At 41.4% G+C, this 19,119-nt stretch overlaps 1 protein-coding gene across 2 annotated transcripts in view; it reads left to right on the top strand.

The window, feature by feature from the left end:
- The window catches only part of LOC137652477 (pre-mRNA-splicing regulator WTAP-like), a 140,116-nt gene that overhangs the window by 6,968 nt on the left and 114,029 nt on the right, over positions 1-19,119 (top strand). For both annotated transcript variants that reach the window (XM_068385910.1, XM_068385909.1), the window contains exon 2: positions 1,835-2,319. In XM_068385910.1, coding sequence (XP_068242011.1) covers positions 1,836-2,319 — 484 coding nt within the window. In that variant the 5' untranslated portion in view covers position 1,835. The remainder of the gene's footprint in view (positions 1-1,834; positions 2,320-19,119) is intronic.

The raw sequence follows: 19,119 nt of genomic DNA, 5'->3' as shown, positions 1-19,119 counted from the left end.
GGTTGCTTCCTTGGGAAGGGGGCCCTGGGTGCTGTCTGGATTTTTCTGGTCCGGACTGAGAAGATCCTAGAACCTCCTATGAATGTAGTTCATGGCAAGTATAGCTAGAAAAAATACAAGTTACTAAGAATTTGTGGTGCTACTAGAGCGTGATTCCTACCCTCATTTTCTGTTCCTACCTCAATATGGGGATTCAAATCTACTTTAGGGTAATTCCTACCAAGCAAACAACCAAATAATGTAATATTCCCCTTTCAAGGTGTTATTACAAGGGTAACGCCTCAATTAAGCGTTACCAAACCAACTAAACAAGCAAACAGTGTAAACAAAATGACCATTTTACCTAACCTAACCTAAAGTAGGTTTTATGGATTTTCCAGCATGTTTTATAGAATAGAATAGATTAAAATAGTGTTAAGAAATATGATTTGTCCATCCTCCTTTGGTGGGAATCACTTCATACCTGAAAAATAGGGTAGGAATCACACTATAGTAGAATCCTCGTGGTAGGAATCACACTTATAGTAACACCGAATTTGTTATATTTGGCAAAAAAAAAAAAAAGAAAAAAAACAGAGTAGCCTACCTTGTTAGCCATCTGAAGGCTACTCTATTACCGAAAGTCAACCATGGATAGTTACGATACTAAACATGGTACCCAGCATGATCTTTTATAGATTTTCTTCTTTCTCACTAACTGTACAAGTATAGCACAAGAATACCACCGAATTGACTACAATGGTGGAACAATACTTTTGTCAGTGTAAATACAAGCTAAAATTCTGATATGTTAATGATTTTTAAACAAGTACAAAGAGGTGTTAAATGATTTAAAGTACTTTTGAATAAACATTGCGCAAGCTTTTTAAATCTTAATATTTTAATGGATAGTTGCTTAAAAGATTATATGATTTAGAAATTAACTGGATAAGCTGGCAAACTGGATGAAATGCGCACTGGTAAGCAAGGTTTTACTGCACATATACACTGTGTACGAATCAAAGTGAAAAAGTGACTACTTCCCCACTTTGCAAGTACACATACAGATGGCTGGTACCACTACCCACCCTCTACCCACCTCCTGGTTAAGGTTGCCACCTTGCACCAAAAGGCCAAATTGGCTATCTTCCAGCTTTGCCGAAAGGTATATCCATATATAAATAACTCCAGGTTTTTATTAGTTAGGGAAAAATACAAATTATCAACCAATTTTGTCATGTTTCGGTCAGTTTTGAAGTCATAATGGATAAACGATTCTCTTCTGTGTTCTGCATTATTAGGTTGTAAGATTTGCTTTTGAAATTAAGACAATTTTTTTAGTTTAGGTATACATGGTTGAAGTTGAAACCATATGAACATTTGTCAATTGCTTGCAAATATATGTACTTGATGGTTACAGTAGAGTATTAGAATGATTTTAAACCTAATAACTGTTGCGCTACTTAAGTGATGAGCATTTTAGATGTTGCACAGATGTTAAACAATCTTTAGCAAAATCGCCCTTGATTTTTAGAATCTATGAGCAGTTATCAAGTATACTGATTCATTTTCAGGTTCCTTTTTAATCTAAATCTCTTTACTTATTTTTAGAAGTTACAGGCAGTTATCAAAGATGTTGATTTATTTTTCTCTAGGTTCCTTTTTAATCCAAATATCTTTACTTATTTTTAAAATTTACGAGCAGTTATCAAAGATATTGATTTATTTCCTCAAGTTCCTTTTTAATCCTAATATCTTTACTGTACTTATTTTTAGAAGTAACGAGCTGTTATCAAAGATATTGATTTATATTTGTCTTTAAGTACCTTTTTAATCCAAATATCTTTACTTGCAGGATGAGTGGAGACGTTGGGGAGGAAGAACAAGCGTCAAAAGTGGAGTCATCAGCTGCTGTAACCAACACAATTGCAATCACCACATCTAGTTTTGTTACTGGCATTACACACACAGCCGCTACCACCACTACAGTCAGTGCTCCTACAGTAGAACCCTCAGCACCATCTTCTCCTACGACCGCGGTCACCGCAGCCCCCGCACCGGCCACTCCGCCGCCATCCACTGTCACAACCACTGCTAATACACCGGCTCCGTCATGGGCTTCTCCGGCGCCCGTTTTAGTCACTCCACAAGATACTCCAGAAGAAGAGGCCGAAGAAGAAGGTAGTGTGGGTGGAGAAACAAATTGTGCTCCTGAGCGTGTGTATATATCCCCAGAACAGTTAGCCAATATTACTAAAGAAGAGATTGTAGAAAAATGGACTCTTCAAGAAAAGTTTTTAGATTGCTTACAAAACAGAATGGAATCATTAGAAAGAGAAGGTTAGTGTGTTTTCTTTACATCTTGTGCTAATTTGATTTGATGTTATTATGCTACGTTTTAGCTACCGGGAGTTTTTTGTTGCTTTTTTCTTTATTATAAAGTTGTTGGAAATTGATAGAAAAGGAGTGTGTGTGGTTTCATTGATAATTTGAAGGATTTTGTTAAGGTGAACAGGAGTGACCTTAGTTATTATTATTCAGATTGCCAAAAATCTGAACATATGTTCACTGGACGTAGAAACACAATGGCCAACTTGCAGTAAACTCCCAACATCTTGATTTGTGTAGACCGTGTGAATGTAAGCAATAGGTTGCTTTCATTCGTGCTGTTTACAGCATTTTCATTTACTGTATATTTTTACAGTGACTCGCATCTCGATGTTTTATTTATAAGTGATATATACTGTAGTTATCAAGTAACTTAGTGTAATTACTTTAATTTTCAAACTGTTGACTTTTCTCGAATAGTTTTGTCTTCAATTTCATAGCTTTTATGATGCTAATGGAAGTCAGTGATAGCATTTAAAAGTTCCTTGGTAGTAAACAGGGATAGATGTGACCATTTTATTTATAGATGTTGGTGATTAGAAAATACCACTGATTAAAAATATTTATTCTCGAAAAGATTCTGCACTTACATATAATCACCCAAAAAGACGCCAGTCATTTAATTCTATAAATGACGTTGATGATTGCAGTATGATGAGTTATCAGATATGTTACTGCTTCCACCGTCGGTGCTCATTGCCATGGATCACCAGCTCAATCTTGAGAGGGTGAGGAAGTCTTGCTTGCCTTGTGAAATTAAGAAGGTGAGGGAAGGCTTGGGCATGAGCCTAAACTCACCAACTTGACTGAGGCAATGTTAAAATGGCAGTGGGAAACCTCGACAACCTGGCAGGTGGCCCCCGCTGCAGGAGACTGCTAAAGAGTATCAAAGCTTTTCCTTGATCTCCATGTTATTTCTTGAAAGCATTGTGACCAAGATTATTTGTAAAAATGAAACTTCTATCTCTTGAAATTGTTTTAAGGCAGTTTCTCTTTAATGTTTTAAGCTCGCCAATCTCTGGTGTTACAGCATTGTATTGTACACCAAGTGCAGGATGTTTACTGTAGAGCATAAATTTGTATATACTGTACTGTATAGTGATTTCAGATGAGTTATGGACGAGAATGCCATGGTATTTTCTGTTGCAAATTCAAGAGCAAATACAGTATGAAATACTGTAAGTTTGGATACTATTTCTAACCCAGGTGTGATGGCTTTACTATACCATATTTGATCTTGTAACGGTTACTAATTGATGGCCTTGTCATCGTATCTTAGCCCAGTAACTGAAGTCTCGTTTCAACTAGAAGACAATTGATTATAATTTTATGATTATAGAAAACCACTGGGCTGTGGCTGTGGCACCCTAGCAGTACCAGCTGAACTCGGTTGAGTCCCTGATTAGGCTGAAGGAACATAGAGAGTAGAGGTCCCCTTTTTGTTTTGTTTCATTGTTGGTGTCGGCTACCCCCCAAAATTGGGGGAAGTGCCTTGGTATATAGATAGAAAACCACTGAATCACATTTCAAGATTTTTAAAGGACTCTTGTGATACATTTCTTATGAGAAGTGAAGATTGTAATAAGTTAAAAATATAGTTACAGTGTAGTAAGAGACTAAAGAGTACAAATGAACTGTAAAAGATAGAAAGCATTAAAATTTTGGGTCTGAAAATATGCAGCAAAAAATATTGTTTATTCTGCTGTGCTTCAATACACTTCACAAATAAGTTATCAGTAGATGCAGTGTGCTAATAGATACCATAATTGGTATCCCTCTGCCATGACTAATTACAATAAAATATTGTGGAACCCTTTGGATTTCTGAAATCCTTACTATCTACCATCACTCACCAAGAAGTATCTTGAAGGATAGATTGTTCTATTTCAGGAAAACTGTCAATTGAGACAAAGTATTGCCCTAATTTGATATCATATGGATGGTGCTGCTGTAAGGAAGATTCAAGTTCAACTTTTCATTAGTTTTATTTCCAGAGTATTGTTGGAAATCAGTGGGAAATAACTAGAGTTCATCGCTTTGTAAAAGAAATTATAAATTTACTGATGTGCAAGAAATCACCCAGGTTTTTATTTTGTGGAACAATTTCAAATCTTCAACTTTTCCGTCTAGTTTACATCCTAAATTTTTTATATAATGATGGGAAACTGTTTACCATCCCTAGGGACAAAGTATTGTAAAGTATTATGTACTTGTTCCTTTTGTCTTCTAGAATAGAGAACATGTCTTCAGTGGAGTTAGAACGACCGTTGAATTTTTTAACTGTGGTTGGTGAGCTGCAACAAGTATGAACTTAGCATTGTGCTCTAACCAAAAGGTGTTGATCTTTTTCCTTCCGAAAGTGAATGTTGGCAGGTTGTTTGGTATGGATGTCAAGGAGTTTTGTACTTGCTGGTGAAAGGTTGGACGTTGCAACTTGTTTATGGCTTAATCAAAAGTAGATCCACACACACTGTGTGCTTCTTATAGTGACATGAATATTTGCAGTCATCCCTGTGTGCTAAGTGTAGATTGTGACTTCCTGTGAAGTAGGAAGGATATACGGTACCTGGGAGAGGAGCTCCCTTCTCTGGTGTCTGTTTTAGCAGTGCCCAAAATGACGCCAAGGAAGATTTTCACTCCTTTCATTCCCTCATTGGGTGAGACTGCTACCATTGCTTCTGGTCATACACCCTATTCTTGGTCCCCGGGGAGTATTCGTCAGAAGCAAGAAGACCTCGGATCTACATCGGTGGACTTTTCACGTTCTTGTGGGGGGATCCTTATTGATCCCCCCACAACATTGGAGGTTTCAGGTACCCGTGCATTAGTCCTCAAAGCACCTCCACTTTTCCCTCTACGTTACGGTGTCCAGTTTAAGACTATCTTCAGACTGTGTACTGGTCCTCAGGTGTTCACATTGGTAGCAAATTGGGCCCACTCATAAAGGATACGTATGGTGATGTATCATGGAAGATTGGTTGATCCTGGCCTTCTCTGTGGGGCAGCTCCTTTTTTTTCAATATTAAACTTACCCGATAATCATGTAGCTGTCAACTCTGTTGCCCGACAGAATTCTATGGAGGGATACGCCAGCTATCACAATACTAGAAGGGGGTGTTCTTACCAGCGCCACCTGTGGCCAGGTACTCAAGTACTTCTTGTTGACACCTCCTCAATTATTCCTCTGTCGTGCTTCCGGCAAGACGTTCTGGGATACGCTTATGTTCTTGGAGTATTTTCACGACTTTGGTGAAGTATTTCTCTTTGATTTCGGCTGTCGCTTTACTGGAAACTTCTATTTTAGCTTAGTTAGCTTTTGGAATTAATTTGATTAATTTTGGTGACGAAGAGAGTATGAACTCTCGTTCACCTTTCAATGGCCGACCCTTCCCTTAGACGGAAGTGTTGGTGTCTAAGAGAGTATAGACTCTCTTTCTTAATTTTGCTTAACAAAAGTTATAGATTTATTTTATATCTCTCCGCCTCTTATAGGCCTCTTCGATTAACTTCCTTTTATTATAAACTTATTAAAATTAATTTTTATATTTGTTTATATTCGACCTTCCTAATAGTAGGCGGTCTTTTCTTGGTACCGAAGTTAATTATCGTGAGCCCGTCATTTCGGTTTTACCTGTTAACATATTATGCTATTTTAAGGTCTTTGAAAGAATTTCTTTGATAGTCTCGTACTTTTTCAAAGTTGAACTAACGTTTTGTTTGTCTCGGCAGTTGTTGACGTTCAGAACGTTTCAACTTGCACTCTATCGTTACGATAGAGAAAGAATGTTCACGGTTTCACATTGCATAAAGAGTAACCGTTTTCTAGCGTTTTGTTCATTCTTTCTTAACTTAATGGTTTTGATCCTAATAAGGAACTTTTCTTTTTGGGAAATATTTCAGTTTTTTCCTTTAACAATAATATGTTTTAACGATATATATGATTGGGCTCTTCTCTCAGGTTCTAAGTCAAGAGAGAGAGAGAGAGAGAGAGAGAGAGAGAGAGAGAGAGAGAGAGAGAGAGAGAGAGAGAGAGAGAGAGAGAGAGAGAGAGATAGAGACGGAGGGAGAAAGAGGATAAACGTTTCCCTCAAGCCTGCCAGGCGTACGAGTAACGTCGTTATCGTTTTGCTCTTATCCCTAGTCTCTTTAGGGGAAGAAACTAAACGTTTCTAGAGTGATCTAGTGTTTAGTCTCTTTCCAGCCACTGAATTTTCTTTCATTAGATTTTTCTGTTACATTGTAATTCTGTTTTCGCAATTACTAACTTTTGAGAAGGATAGAATTGCGTGTTTCAGGTACAAACCACTTAAAGTTTCGAGTTCAGTGAAATAAGTGCAAACAGAAATCAAAGTGATAAGTGATTAGCGCAAAGTATGTCAGTGTTATGCGTGAGGGTACTTTTGTGCGCGCCAGTCGTCCTCCCAGTCCGGGACCTCTTGCAAGCTCCCAAGCCCAGGGGAGAAGCAATGTCGAAGGGCATAAGGGTTCGGCAGGCCTTGATCGGCGCACAGAAGTATCCTCGGTGGTTGTGGGCGTGTCTTACCGAGACCGTCACTCCCACCCGCAGACGATTGAGCCCTTATTTTGCTCGTCTGCAGAAGAGATTTAGAGGAGAAAATAAAGGCAGAGTTACGCTGGTCTCAGGTCTCAAGACCTCTTAAACGTAAAGTCCAGACCTATGCCAGACGTACGAAGTAAAGTTCAACAACCCGTATGCAGTCATTGGGTTAGCTCTGTCTCTCCTCAGTCATCAGTTTGTCGGGCTGAGAGTGCGCCTACACTCCCCCCCCCCCTATGCTCGCTCCGCCTGATCGCAGTACCACCTGCCAGGCGTACGATGTTGTGGACTCTACTACAGTCCATGCAAGCACAGCTTTCGGACCTGATGCGTGAGTGTCGTGCTGAGAGTGTTGCACCTCCTCCTCCTCCTGCACCGGTGGTGCACCAACCACCTGCACCCGTTCAGCCTGTGCTGCACCCGCCTGCACCGGTGGTGCACCAACCGGCTGCACCCGTTCAGCCTGTGCTGCACCCGCCTGCACTCGCTGCACCCAGTCGCAGCACCATCTGCCAGGCGTACGATGTTGTAGACTCTACTACAGTCCATGCAAGCACAGCTTTCGGACCTGTTGTGTGAGTGTCGGGCTGAGAGTGTTGCACCTCCCCTGCACCCGTTCAGCCTGTGCTCAACCCGCCTGCACTCGCTGCACCCAGTCGCAGCACCATCTGCCAGGCGTACGATGTTGTAGACTCTACTACAGTCCATGCAAGCACAGCTTTCGGACCTGTTGTGTGAGTGTCGGGCTGAGAGTGTTGCACCTCCCCTGCACCCTTTCAGCCTGTGCTCAACCCGCCTGCACTCGCTGCACCCAGTCGCAGCACCATCTGCCAGGCGTACGATGTTGAACCTCTTTCTGTGTTCGCTGTTCCCAGTGTTGTTCAGCCTCAGCCTTCTTTAAGGCAACCTTCGGTTTGGGATCAGGAGGATTACCCCACTCTTCCTCCTCCTCCCCTGGCTGCTCCACCGGTGGTGCAACTCTCGGTGGAGGTACAACCTCTTCCACCTGTGAGTCAGTCTCCTCAGCTGCTGCACCGAGCTCAACCCGTGCACCCTGATCCTGCGCCTCAGACACCTCTGCTTGCGGGAACTTTACCTTGTTCTGCGCAACCTCGGTCTCTTCACGCTCCACTCATACCACAGGAACAGGAACTTTCTGCACCTTCCACTGTTGTTGTTCCAGCTCGTTCTGACTCTGCTGTTCAGCATACCTTACCTCCATTTTCTAACCATGGCAAAAATATGAATCATGAGTTATGAATGTAAGGTAAACATTATGTTGATTTTTAAACCCCATGCAAGCATGCATAAAGCACTCTAGCACTGGTCATGGAATTTCTGAGAAATGTTTAACGCCATGCACACGCTCTGCTTTCCTTACAGCAGGCTCTGCTTACAGCAGGCTCTGCTTACTACATGCTCAGCATTCAGCATGCTCTGCATTCAGCATGCTCTGCATACAACATGCTCTGCATACAGCATGCTCTGCTTTCAGCATGCTATGCATACAACATGCTCTACATACAGCATGCTCTGCATACAACATGCTCTACATACAGCATGCTCTGCATACAGCTTACTCTGCATTCATCATGCTCTGCATACCTTACCGCATGCTTCTCAACATATCTTGGGTTGTTGCCAACTCACTAGACTGTCAAGCAGTTTCATAACGTTGCCTTCTAGTCTGCTGCTTTTGCACCAGTGAACCCTCACTCAGAGAACTTAGCTTTTCTAGGATAAGGTCCCTGTAGATGAGAAAGTTCTTTTCTCCCTCCTTCTGATATTCCCTTGAGGACTCTGTCATTTGGAGGGAGCCTTTAGCTGCATAACCTCTTATGGACTTTTATTTAAGCATAACATGCTTACAGGGAAGGTAATGGTTCCACTTCAGCCGCTAATCCCGTCTGTTACCACACCTGCTCCCATAGACCTTGAGCTGTGTTGCATGACATGCAGTCCAAGCTTAGTCCTTGTTAGAGGATTTTTGTTTACGGAGTCAATGTGTCACGGGGAAGACGTTCAACAACCAACAGAAGGGACTTGTTGTGACGCAGTGCGGCAACCTCAGCAACCCGTTAAGGAGTTGTCTGTACGACCCAGATAGTCTAGACAGATTCGGGTTGTCACTGTACTTCCTCGCTTGCCCATGATTGTCAGTTTACAGACTGTGCAGCAGTATCATGATCTTGTGTCCGGCTCCGTCAGACGACTGGCTTTTAAGAGCTCCCACAAGTCGTCGCTGTCTGGAGATTTTCAAATGGACTATGGATCTGACCAAGGAACTGGGCCTCCTGGTCAATTTTGAGGAGTCTCAGCTCGTTCCATCCCAGACCATTGTTTCCTTGGGTATGGATCTTCAGAGTCGAGCTTTTTGGACTTGTCCGTCGGCCCCAAGGATCTTCCAAGCCCTAGAATGCATCCAGAGCATGCTGAGAAGGAACCGATGCTTAGTCAGGCAGGGGATGAGTCTAACAGGGACACTTTCATCGCTGGCCCTGTTCATCGAGTTAGGGAGACTCCACCTCCGCCCCCTTCAGTATCATCTAGCTGCTCACTGGATAAAGGACATGACGCTAGAGACGGGCTCAGTTCCTGTTTCCGAAGAGATGAGGTCTACTCTAACGTGGTGGAAGAACAGCATTCTTCTCAAGGAAGGTCTACCTTTGGCTGTTCAGACCCCCGACTACCGTCTCTTCTCGGACGCATCGGACACGGGCTGGGGTGCGACACTGGACGGACAGGAATGCTCGGGAACATGGAATCAGGAGCAAAGGACACTTCACATCTATTGCAAGGAGTTGTTGGCAGTTCATCTGGCCTTGATAAACTTCAAGTCCCTCCAGCTTACAAGGTGGTGGAGGTGAACTCCGACTACACCACAGCCTTGGCTTACATCTCCAAGCAGAGAGGGACTCATTCGAGGAAGTTGTTCAAGATCGCAAGGGACCTCCTCATTTGGTCAAAGATCGAAAGCTCACGCTGGTAACGAGGCTCATTCAGGGCGATATGAATGTCATGGCAGATCGCCTCAGCCGTAAGGGTCAGGTCTTCCCCACAGAGTGGACCCTTCACAAGAATGTTTGCAGCAGACTTTGGGCCCTGTGGGGTCTGCCAACCATAGTTCTATTCGCTACCTCGATGACCAAGAAGCTCCTCTTGTATTGTTCTCCGATTCCAGACCCAACAGCAGTTCGCGTGGATGCCTTTCTGCTGGATTGGTCCCATCTCAACCTGTATGCATTCCCGCCGTTCAAGATTGTCAACAGGGTACTTCAGAAGTTCGCCTCTCACAAAGGGACACGGTTGACGTTGGTTGCTCCCCTCTGACCCGCGAGAGAAGGGTTCACCGAGGTACTGCAATGGCTGGTCGACGTTTCCCAGGACTCTTCCTCCTAGAGTGGACCTTCTGCGTCAACCTCACGTAAAGAAGGTACACCCAAACCTCCACGCTCTTCGTCTGACTGCCTTCAGACTATCGAAAGTCTCTCAAGTACTAGAGGCTTTTCGAAGGAGGCAGCCAGAACGATTGCCAGAGCAAGGACGACATCCACTCTCAGAGTCTATCAGTCTTAATGGGAAGTCTTCCGAAGCTGGTGCAAGGCCAATGCAGTTTTCCTCAACCAGTACCACTGTAACCCAGATTGCTGACTTCTTGTTACATCTAAGGAACGTAAAATCCCTATCAGCTCCTACGATCAAGGGTTACAGAAGTATGTTGGCAGCGGTTTTCCGCCACAGAGGCTTGGATCTTTCCTCCAACAAAGATCTACAGGACCTCCTTAGGTCTTTTGAGACCTCAAAGGAACGTCGGTTGTCCACTCCAGGCTGGAATCTAGACGTGGTCCTAAGGTTCCTAATGTCATCAGGATTTGAACCGTTCCAATCAGCCTCTTTTAAGGACCTCACATTAGAAACTCTTTTCCTCGTGTGCTTAGCAACAGGTAAAAGAGTAAGTGAGATCCACGCCTTCAGCAGGAACATAGGTTTCACATCTGAAACGGCTACATGTTCCTTGCGGCTCGGTTTTTTTGGCTAAAACGAGCTTCCTTCCCGTCCTTGCCCTAAGTCGTTCGAGATCCCAAGCCTGTCCAACATGGTGGGGAACGAACTAGAGAGAGTACTTTGCCCTGTTAGAGCTCTTAAGTACTATTTAAGAAGGTCAAAACCATTACGAGGACAATCAGAAGCCTTATGGTGTGCTATCAAGAAGCCTTCTCTACCAATGTCTAAGAACTCAGTTTCTTACTACATCAGGCTTCTGATTAGAGAAGCAAATTCTCATCTGAAGGAAGAAGACCTTGCTTTGCTGAAGGTAAGGACACATGAAGTGAGAGCTGTGGCTACTTCAGTGGCCTTCAAACAGAACCGTTCTCTGCAGAGTGTTATGGATGCAACCTATTGGAGAAGCAAGTCAGTGTTCGCATCATTCTATCTCAAAGATGTCCAGTCTCTTTACGAGTACTGCTACACCCTGGGTCCATTCGTAGCAACGAATGCAGTAGTAGGCGAGGGCTCAGCCACTACATTCCCATAATTCCATAACTTTTTAACCTTTCTCTTGAATACTTTTTATGGGTTGTTCGGTCGGCTAAGAAGCCTTCCACATCCTTGTTGATTTGGCGGGTGGTCAATTCTTTCTTGAGAAGCGCCGAGGTTAAAGGTTGTGATGAGGTCCTTTAGTATGGGTTGCAGCCCTGTATACTTTAGCACCTTTGGGTTGATTCAGCCTCCAAGAGGAACGCTGCGCTCAGTAAGGAAGACGAACTTAAAAAAGAGACAGAGTAACGGTTCAATTCGACTTCCTTACCAGGTACTTATTATTTCATTGTTATTTGAGATAACTGTTATATGAAATATGGGATACTTAGCTATCCTTTAATCTTGTACACTGGTTTTCACCCACCCCCCTGGGTGTGAATCAGCTACATGATTATCGGGTAAGTTTAATATTGAAAAATGTCATTTTCATTAGTAAAATAAATTTTTGAATATACTTACCCGATAATCATGATTTAATTGACCCTCCCTTCCTCCCCATAGAGAACCAGTGGGACCGAGGAATAATTGAGGAGGTGTCAACAAGAAGTACTTGAGTACCTGGCCACAGGTGGCGCTGGTAAGAACACCCCCTTCTAGTATTGTGATAGCTGGCGTATCCCTCCATAGAATTCTGTCGGGCAACAGAGTTGACAGCTACATGATTATCGGGTAAGTATATTCAAAAATTTATTTTACTAATGAAAATAACATTTTTCTCAATAAATGGGGATTGTGATAAACTTGGAGAAGTTGCATCTCATACCTAAGCAGAGGTTGATGTACTTGGGCATGGTGATAGACACCGCTGCAGTGAGTCTTTCTGTTCGACAATTACATCAACAATCTTAGAAAGGCAACATAACCCTTTCTGTCCAAGACAGAAATCCCAGCTCAGCACTGGCAGAGTCTTCTTGGTTACCTATCCTCGCTGTAGCAGCTTATTTCTCATGGGCAGTCGTGCCAGAGATCTCTTCGGTAATGTTTGAATGATCACTGGTTAGCCTCCAGGGATCTCCCTTTCTTTCCTGTTCCAGGGAAACAGGAGATTGTTTTATTTAGTGTAAGGGCTCTACGGTTTTATTTGAAGAGGACCTGTTACCTCAGGCATAAGTGTCAGAAACACTTTCTTATCATTGGTAGGACCAAGAAAGAAGGGTTAAGGATCATGATCTCTTTCTGGTTTCGCGAGACGATCTAGAAAGCGTACGCCTCAACCGCTGAGAGGGTCGCGGTATTAGCTAGAACCCGAGTTCACGAAGTTAGGTGCATAGTATAGGCCTCACTCTATCCTTCAAGAGGAATCACACAGTCGGCCAGGTGTCGAAGTCTGGGTATGGAAATACCAGACCTCCTTCACGGTCTTCTACCAATGGGAGTATGCCCGCAAGTCCCTTGGTACCATTGTGGTTGGTCTTGTGGTGACTCCTCAAGTAGTTGTGCTGGCAGTACAGCTCCCATGTGGGACATGGAGCATCTTGTCTATGGTATCCTATAGACGTAAGCCTGGATGCAAAGGTAGAATGACTGGCCCTTGGGGACTAAGCGGTCGAAGCGTTACTCACAGGATCCAACTTAATGCTGGTAAGCTACACTTCTGAGTCCTATTCTTTAGAATCTAGAGAAGTATGTGTCCTAAGACGAAGAGAGTATGGTGGAATATAGGCTAAGATTCTGAACATCATATGCCAGGTATGTTATTTAGGTCTGCTATTCCCTTCGGGAGAAGGGATCCCTCCTTTGATGGTGTACCAATCTTCTTGGACAGGCCAGGTCATATCAGCCCATTTATCCTTATGATAGACTGATGAAAAGGTTGCTGGAGTCATCTCCTCTTTTACCCTTGTACAAGACTAGGAAGATTTACTCATCCAGAAAAAAGAAGAACCAACCAGCTAAAGGAAGTTCCAACCCACCGATCAGGGAGTCTCGCAATATTGAAATCCAAAAAGATTGTTAATGCGTAGGAAAAATAAATAATTTAAAAAATAATTTGTATTTTTCCTAGCTATGTAAACCTGAGTCTTTTAAAGTTAAACTTCCTACCTCAATCATCCCTCTCAGTCCTGAGCTAAAGGTCAAAAGTGAAGAGTTTCCGACAGGTGGGGTGGGGGTTATTTATTCTCAGTCACCACTTGTCGTTAACTACCTCGTCAACAAATTTAACGGCCATCCACCTCCAGTAAAGACATGTTCCATAGGAAAAATACAAATTACTTTAAATTTTTTTCAAGGGGTTTTAGAACTTTTTAAAGGGTGTCAGTGTGAATAGTTTCTGTGTATGTTCAACTTCGAGGAAGTCATCCTGATACACTTCTCACAAAATTTAGAATATATTTTATGTCAAGGCTAGTTTTCTACATTTTCTTGAATATAGTGCAGTAGTATTTTCAAAATTATTTTTTATGTTGGGATAGCTCAAGACGAGGACCAAAATTAATATAGTGTTTGTTCCCGATTTGAGTGTTAAACTCTTGATGTTGTTGTTTTGAGTGTTTATCTACCTTCCATTATCAGGGATGAGTCAGCGGTTGATAAAAATTATATTGATTATATGATAAAATTGCCTCAGGTTAACAGATCTCTACTTGCCAGACCTTTTGACCTACCAGTTCCTATGCATTTTAATTTTTTTTTTTTGGGGGGGGGGCAGCATTTTAGACAAGATGAATTCAAATTGCCTCGATTGAATGTTTAAAGTTAAAGTACAGATTTGTTTAGGCAAGAACAAGTGGAATTGTCTTTCAACTGGGGAGGTACTTTTGAAGTTTGAAAGTAGACGACAATGTAGGGCTTTTGTTGCATATCAGAATGCAGAGCCTCCATGCATCTGGTGAGTTAAGGGTCTTGATAAGTTTTGATTAGATTTAAATGTTGCATCAGTACCTTTGAGTTGGGATGAAATCTGTTCTATTTGATTTGTACAAATATGTTTTGTTTCATAAAAAAAAATATTAGGATGTTTGTGAAACATACAGTATTTAGTTTACACCCTTCCTTTGGAATGAATGTGTCTTGGAAAGAATGTGTCTTTTTCATCATAAAGGAATTGATTCTATTTAGATTTTAATGTTTCTGGTCCAGAAGTTATTCTATTAATGATAATAACAACAATATAGTTATTGTATACAGCGATCCCTGCCTGTCCGCAGGTATTACGCTTGGAAGGGCCCCCTCCTCCGTCTCCCCCACATAAGGAAGCCATGCATAGTAGGATAACATAAATGCTGCCGTTGTTAATAATTTATATCCTTATAGAGTACCTATACACGTACTGTATAGTGCAGTTGTAATTTTTAATTAAGAGTTGTGGTAGCGACCTTTCCTGGTGATTGCCAGACTGGGGTTCGAATCCCGCTCAAACTCGTTTGTTCATTTGGTTACTGCAACCTCACCGTCCTTGTGATCTAAGGAAGGGGGTTTTGAGGGAGGCTATAGGTCTATCTGCCGAGTCATCAGCAGCCATTGCCTGGCCCTCCTTGGTCCTAGCTTGAATGGAGAGGGAGCTTGGACGCTGATCATATGTATATATGGTCAGTCTCTAGGGCAATGTCCTTCTTCATAGGACAATGTCACAGTCCCTTTCCTCTGCCATTCATGAGTAACCTTTAAACTTTAAACAGCACAGTACTGCATACTGTGCAAAGAATATCCCAACCCCCTCTCTTTTGAAAGGCTACCCTGTACTGTACAATTACTGAACAGTATGTATTAGTACAGTGGTAATACAGGTTAAAGTACAAGTGCTGTACTGTGATAGTGTAATAATATGAAAGACTACTTGGGTACTCATCAACGGTATGATTCTTCCTGTGGATGTGATGGCGATGATAGTGGAGGCATCACAATGTTTTCCTGTTATTCTTTTGTAGAAATACCCGGAGGATCATTGGGATCACTTTTACTATTTAGAATTGAGGTAGATCTGGATTGCATTAAATGAAGGCTGTCAGAGGAGTATGATAATTACATGTTTGATGCAGAAGGAAACGAAGCTGAGAACTCTTTGCTTTAGGATCAGACGACATTGATGCTAATGAATTGTTTACTGTTCCTCTGCTAGTAGACCATTTTAATTTCTGATTTTAGACAGTGTCACTGTTATTGGCAGTGTATTTGGTCCACCTTTTCATGACTTATTCCTGCTGCAGAAGTTCTTCATTAAGACTGTTGTGTAGTAAACATGTTTTGTGGTTTACTGTACAATGAAAAATGAATGCATAAATTTATGCAATTGATGTATTAAAAAGAATAGTTCAATCTGCTTACCACCTTGACTGAAGAAATAGAAGTTTTTATCCTGCTTTCTCTGTGATAGAAGGCTGTGTTCATCATTTTGCAGGGACCAGTGAGTGCCACAAACCAAGTGCCCCATTTATTGAATATTTCCTTGTAAATCTTTGCAGAAGGTTATATACATCATCATATTCGTTTAAAATCCTGGAATGTCCTACCTGTCAAGTGTAGGATGCTTTTGTGAACTTAATGTTGCCTTGATGAAAGATTGAGATTTTGTTATGTGACAGAAGTTCAATACATACATTTTCATCTTCATAAGGATGCCTTGATGGTGTCTGGGAGCATTGCTAGTCACAAGCCATGCCTTGGATGTTAAACCTACCATCTCGAGGTAAGCTTTCACATCAGCTCCAGAAGGAAATAATTATGTAGACGACTGCTTAAACAGTATGACAGTGAGTGAAAAACATCTGTCTTGATTCTGTAACCTGCCACTTTTAACAAAATAGTAAGGTTAGCCAATCCTTCCATGCTTTGAACCCAGCCACCTGATTTGCATTTATGCATGTTGTGTTAGAAATTTATTTTTCCATAAAAGGTTGACAACTTGCCTAAGATCTGATTTTCTTTGTCTTAATAATTTGCTTTAATTTTGGTGGATACACACTTGCTCCCTCGCTGTTCATAGATGCCAAGCTTCCAATAATTTTTATATTAAGTTTTATTTCCTAGAATGTTTCCACCCATCCCTTGCTTGATGCAAATGAAATTATTTATTTGCCAGGATGTAAACTAATGCTGTTGGTGCTGGCTGAGTGCCTTCTGTTTCAACATGTGAGAAAAAACTATCTTCCACATGTTCTCTATCCATTGATTCAAGGTTGCCTCTTGTCTTCATTAATATTGTCAGTATCTTGTGATGATTGATTGTAGCTCCTTTCTTCTCTAAAAGAGTCTCCTGAATATGATTAGAGGACTCGTTCTTGCTTGAGGGTACGCTCGGGCACACTATTCTATCTTCTTTCTCGTCCTCTGGTTTTTTGAGGTTTTTATAGGTTATATATGAAAGAAATTTCAGAGGTGAAACTTATCCTTTAAAGGTTAAGCTCAGTCTTTATAGATATTTATATCTGCATTTTATTTTTATTCTGCATTAAAGGACTTATGTAAACTTACAAAGATTTCCTATGAAAGCCCTACCAAACAGGTATAAGAAACGCAGACTACCTTCATCTTTTGTATAGTCGTTGTCTTGGGTATGTTTAGTTGACTAATTTCACTGACAAGATGTGCTTGGATTGTGCTCCTACAAGATGTGACATTCCAGCATCTGGTTCATTTACTTTGGAAACTTTTCAAGTACATGTAGTCCTAAATTTGGTAATGAATAATCTACTTATGATGCCTATTCATCAATTATTAGATTATGGCCATGTCCTCCGTAACTTGAGCTACAGTGGGCTCAAGAAACGAAAGAGGGGCGAGGGTAATGGTCACCTCAGACAAGAGCCTGTGCCTCTTACTGTCACCAGAAGACAGGGAAAGGAAACTATTCCGTTTGGCTCGATTCTTCTGATGGGAACGGTATCTCTCATAGTGGGAGGTTGACTACTCCCTACAAAATTCACATGGAGATTCTACAGAACATCGTTTGCCGCAGCAAGATGGGCAACGGTGATACTCATTGACCTCAACCCGACTCGTAAAGGTGCCACAAGAGTACCCATCACGACTGGGGCAGGTCCGCTTGGTGCTAAAAACACTAGACATAATCAGCCATATATAATAGTGAAACATAATGATGACCTATTAAACAGGACTATACGTAAACAAAAATGACCTTAACGCTGGCAATGCATTGATGTTCTCGTTGAGCAATGATTATAGCAGAAAGTTTGATACAAATGTACAGTATTATATGTTTATGTGCTGGTGAATCGCAGCATTAGGTAATGCATGTTTTGTCCGGGTACAAATGTGTAAAGCCACCTTTTTTATTTTTTGTTGACAATTTTTCGTCTGTGTATTTTACTGGGAAACATACTGTTTATTTTTGTATTCAGACATCTTCCACATAGAACTAAAAATAAACTGCATATACTTAATTATTCAGAAACATTTCATTTTCACTTTCCAGGAATCTGTTCATATTTAATTATTCAAGAACCTTTCAATAATACTTGATAAGAAACTATACAAATTTGATTATCAAGCCATCTTCCACCTAAGATCATATATGTATATGATAATTATGTTGCAAGGTCCATTGTCTTTTTTTTTTTTTTGGACCTATTTTAAAGAGTGCATTGTGTTTACTATACATTTGATTTCTCAGCATTGTTTTTGGTCATACGTGGGTTTAGTGGTTTTTGTTCCTCTTCTTACTGAAAGGGAATAGAGCACTGTAGTAGTAAGATTAGTACAGTATAATACTGTACAAGCAATTGCTTTACCTTAACTAGTACATTTCAAGAGGTAAATTTGTGATGAGCATTCATTTGTACTTTTAATTAACTCTAACCTGAAGTATTACATGATTAATTACAAATTACTATCATTGCTGAAAAAAAAAAAAAACAAGAAAATGATAGGTTTAAGGGAATTGTATTCAAATAGTGAAGATTTTGTTCTGACAGTTCTTCACAGAATTATCACTCTTGCTTTGAATTCAAAGGAATTACAGTTTGTTCTTATGTGAATGCAAACTATCATCCTTTTGGTATAGAATATTTTTCATTGTGAAACCTGTATGGCCTTTGAATCCTTTAACGAGCAATTTAGCAACAGGTGGGAGCATGGGCAAGGAGCCCCACCCCCTTACCTGTCAAAGTCACTTCACGTTTGTATCGGGAAGTGAATGTTGGCTGTTGATTGTTATTATGTGAAACAAGACAGCTGATTGTGGAAGGATGGACTTTGCTAACATATTTTTATTGTTAAACCGGCTGTAGAGCCACATTCTCTTAGTGCTCTTGCTAGCGGTATGATTGTTCGCAGTCATCCCCTATGCCAAAAGTAGGTCGTGGCCTCCTTGCACCCGTTTGCTTTGGGAAAGAGAGCTTTGCTTCTTCCACCTGATCACCAGGTACATCTGCTTTCACTGCTCCTTCCCTTATTCCCGTGGCTCATTCCCTGAGGAGTGTGGAGCAGGTGAGAAGAACCCACTGGCCTATGTCAGTGGGCTTCAGGTTTTGGTGGCGCGTGGGATTCCTCCTTTGTTTGCCGCACCCCATTGAAGATTAGAGACTTCCATTTGTGCTATTACTGGCGATGAGTATGACCTAATAGGTTTTGGCCTCCTTTGGTCTTTTAGGTGGGCTCTCCAGTGACAGTGTCTCCTTGTTGATGCCAGTGGTGAAGGTGGTATCAGTGTGCCCCCAGTGTTAGTGTTCTGGTGGTTTCTGTAGTGGTTCACC

This window comes from Palaemon carinicauda, chromosome 13, assembly GCF_036898095.1.
Source record: "Palaemon carinicauda isolate YSFRI2023 chromosome 13, ASM3689809v2, whole genome shotgun sequence".
Lineage (NCBI taxonomy): Eukaryota > Metazoa > Arthropoda > Malacostraca > Decapoda > Palaemonidae > Palaemon > Palaemon carinicauda.
Note: the sequence above shows the minus strand (reverse complement) of the source record. Positions and strands in the feature narration are given on the sequence as shown.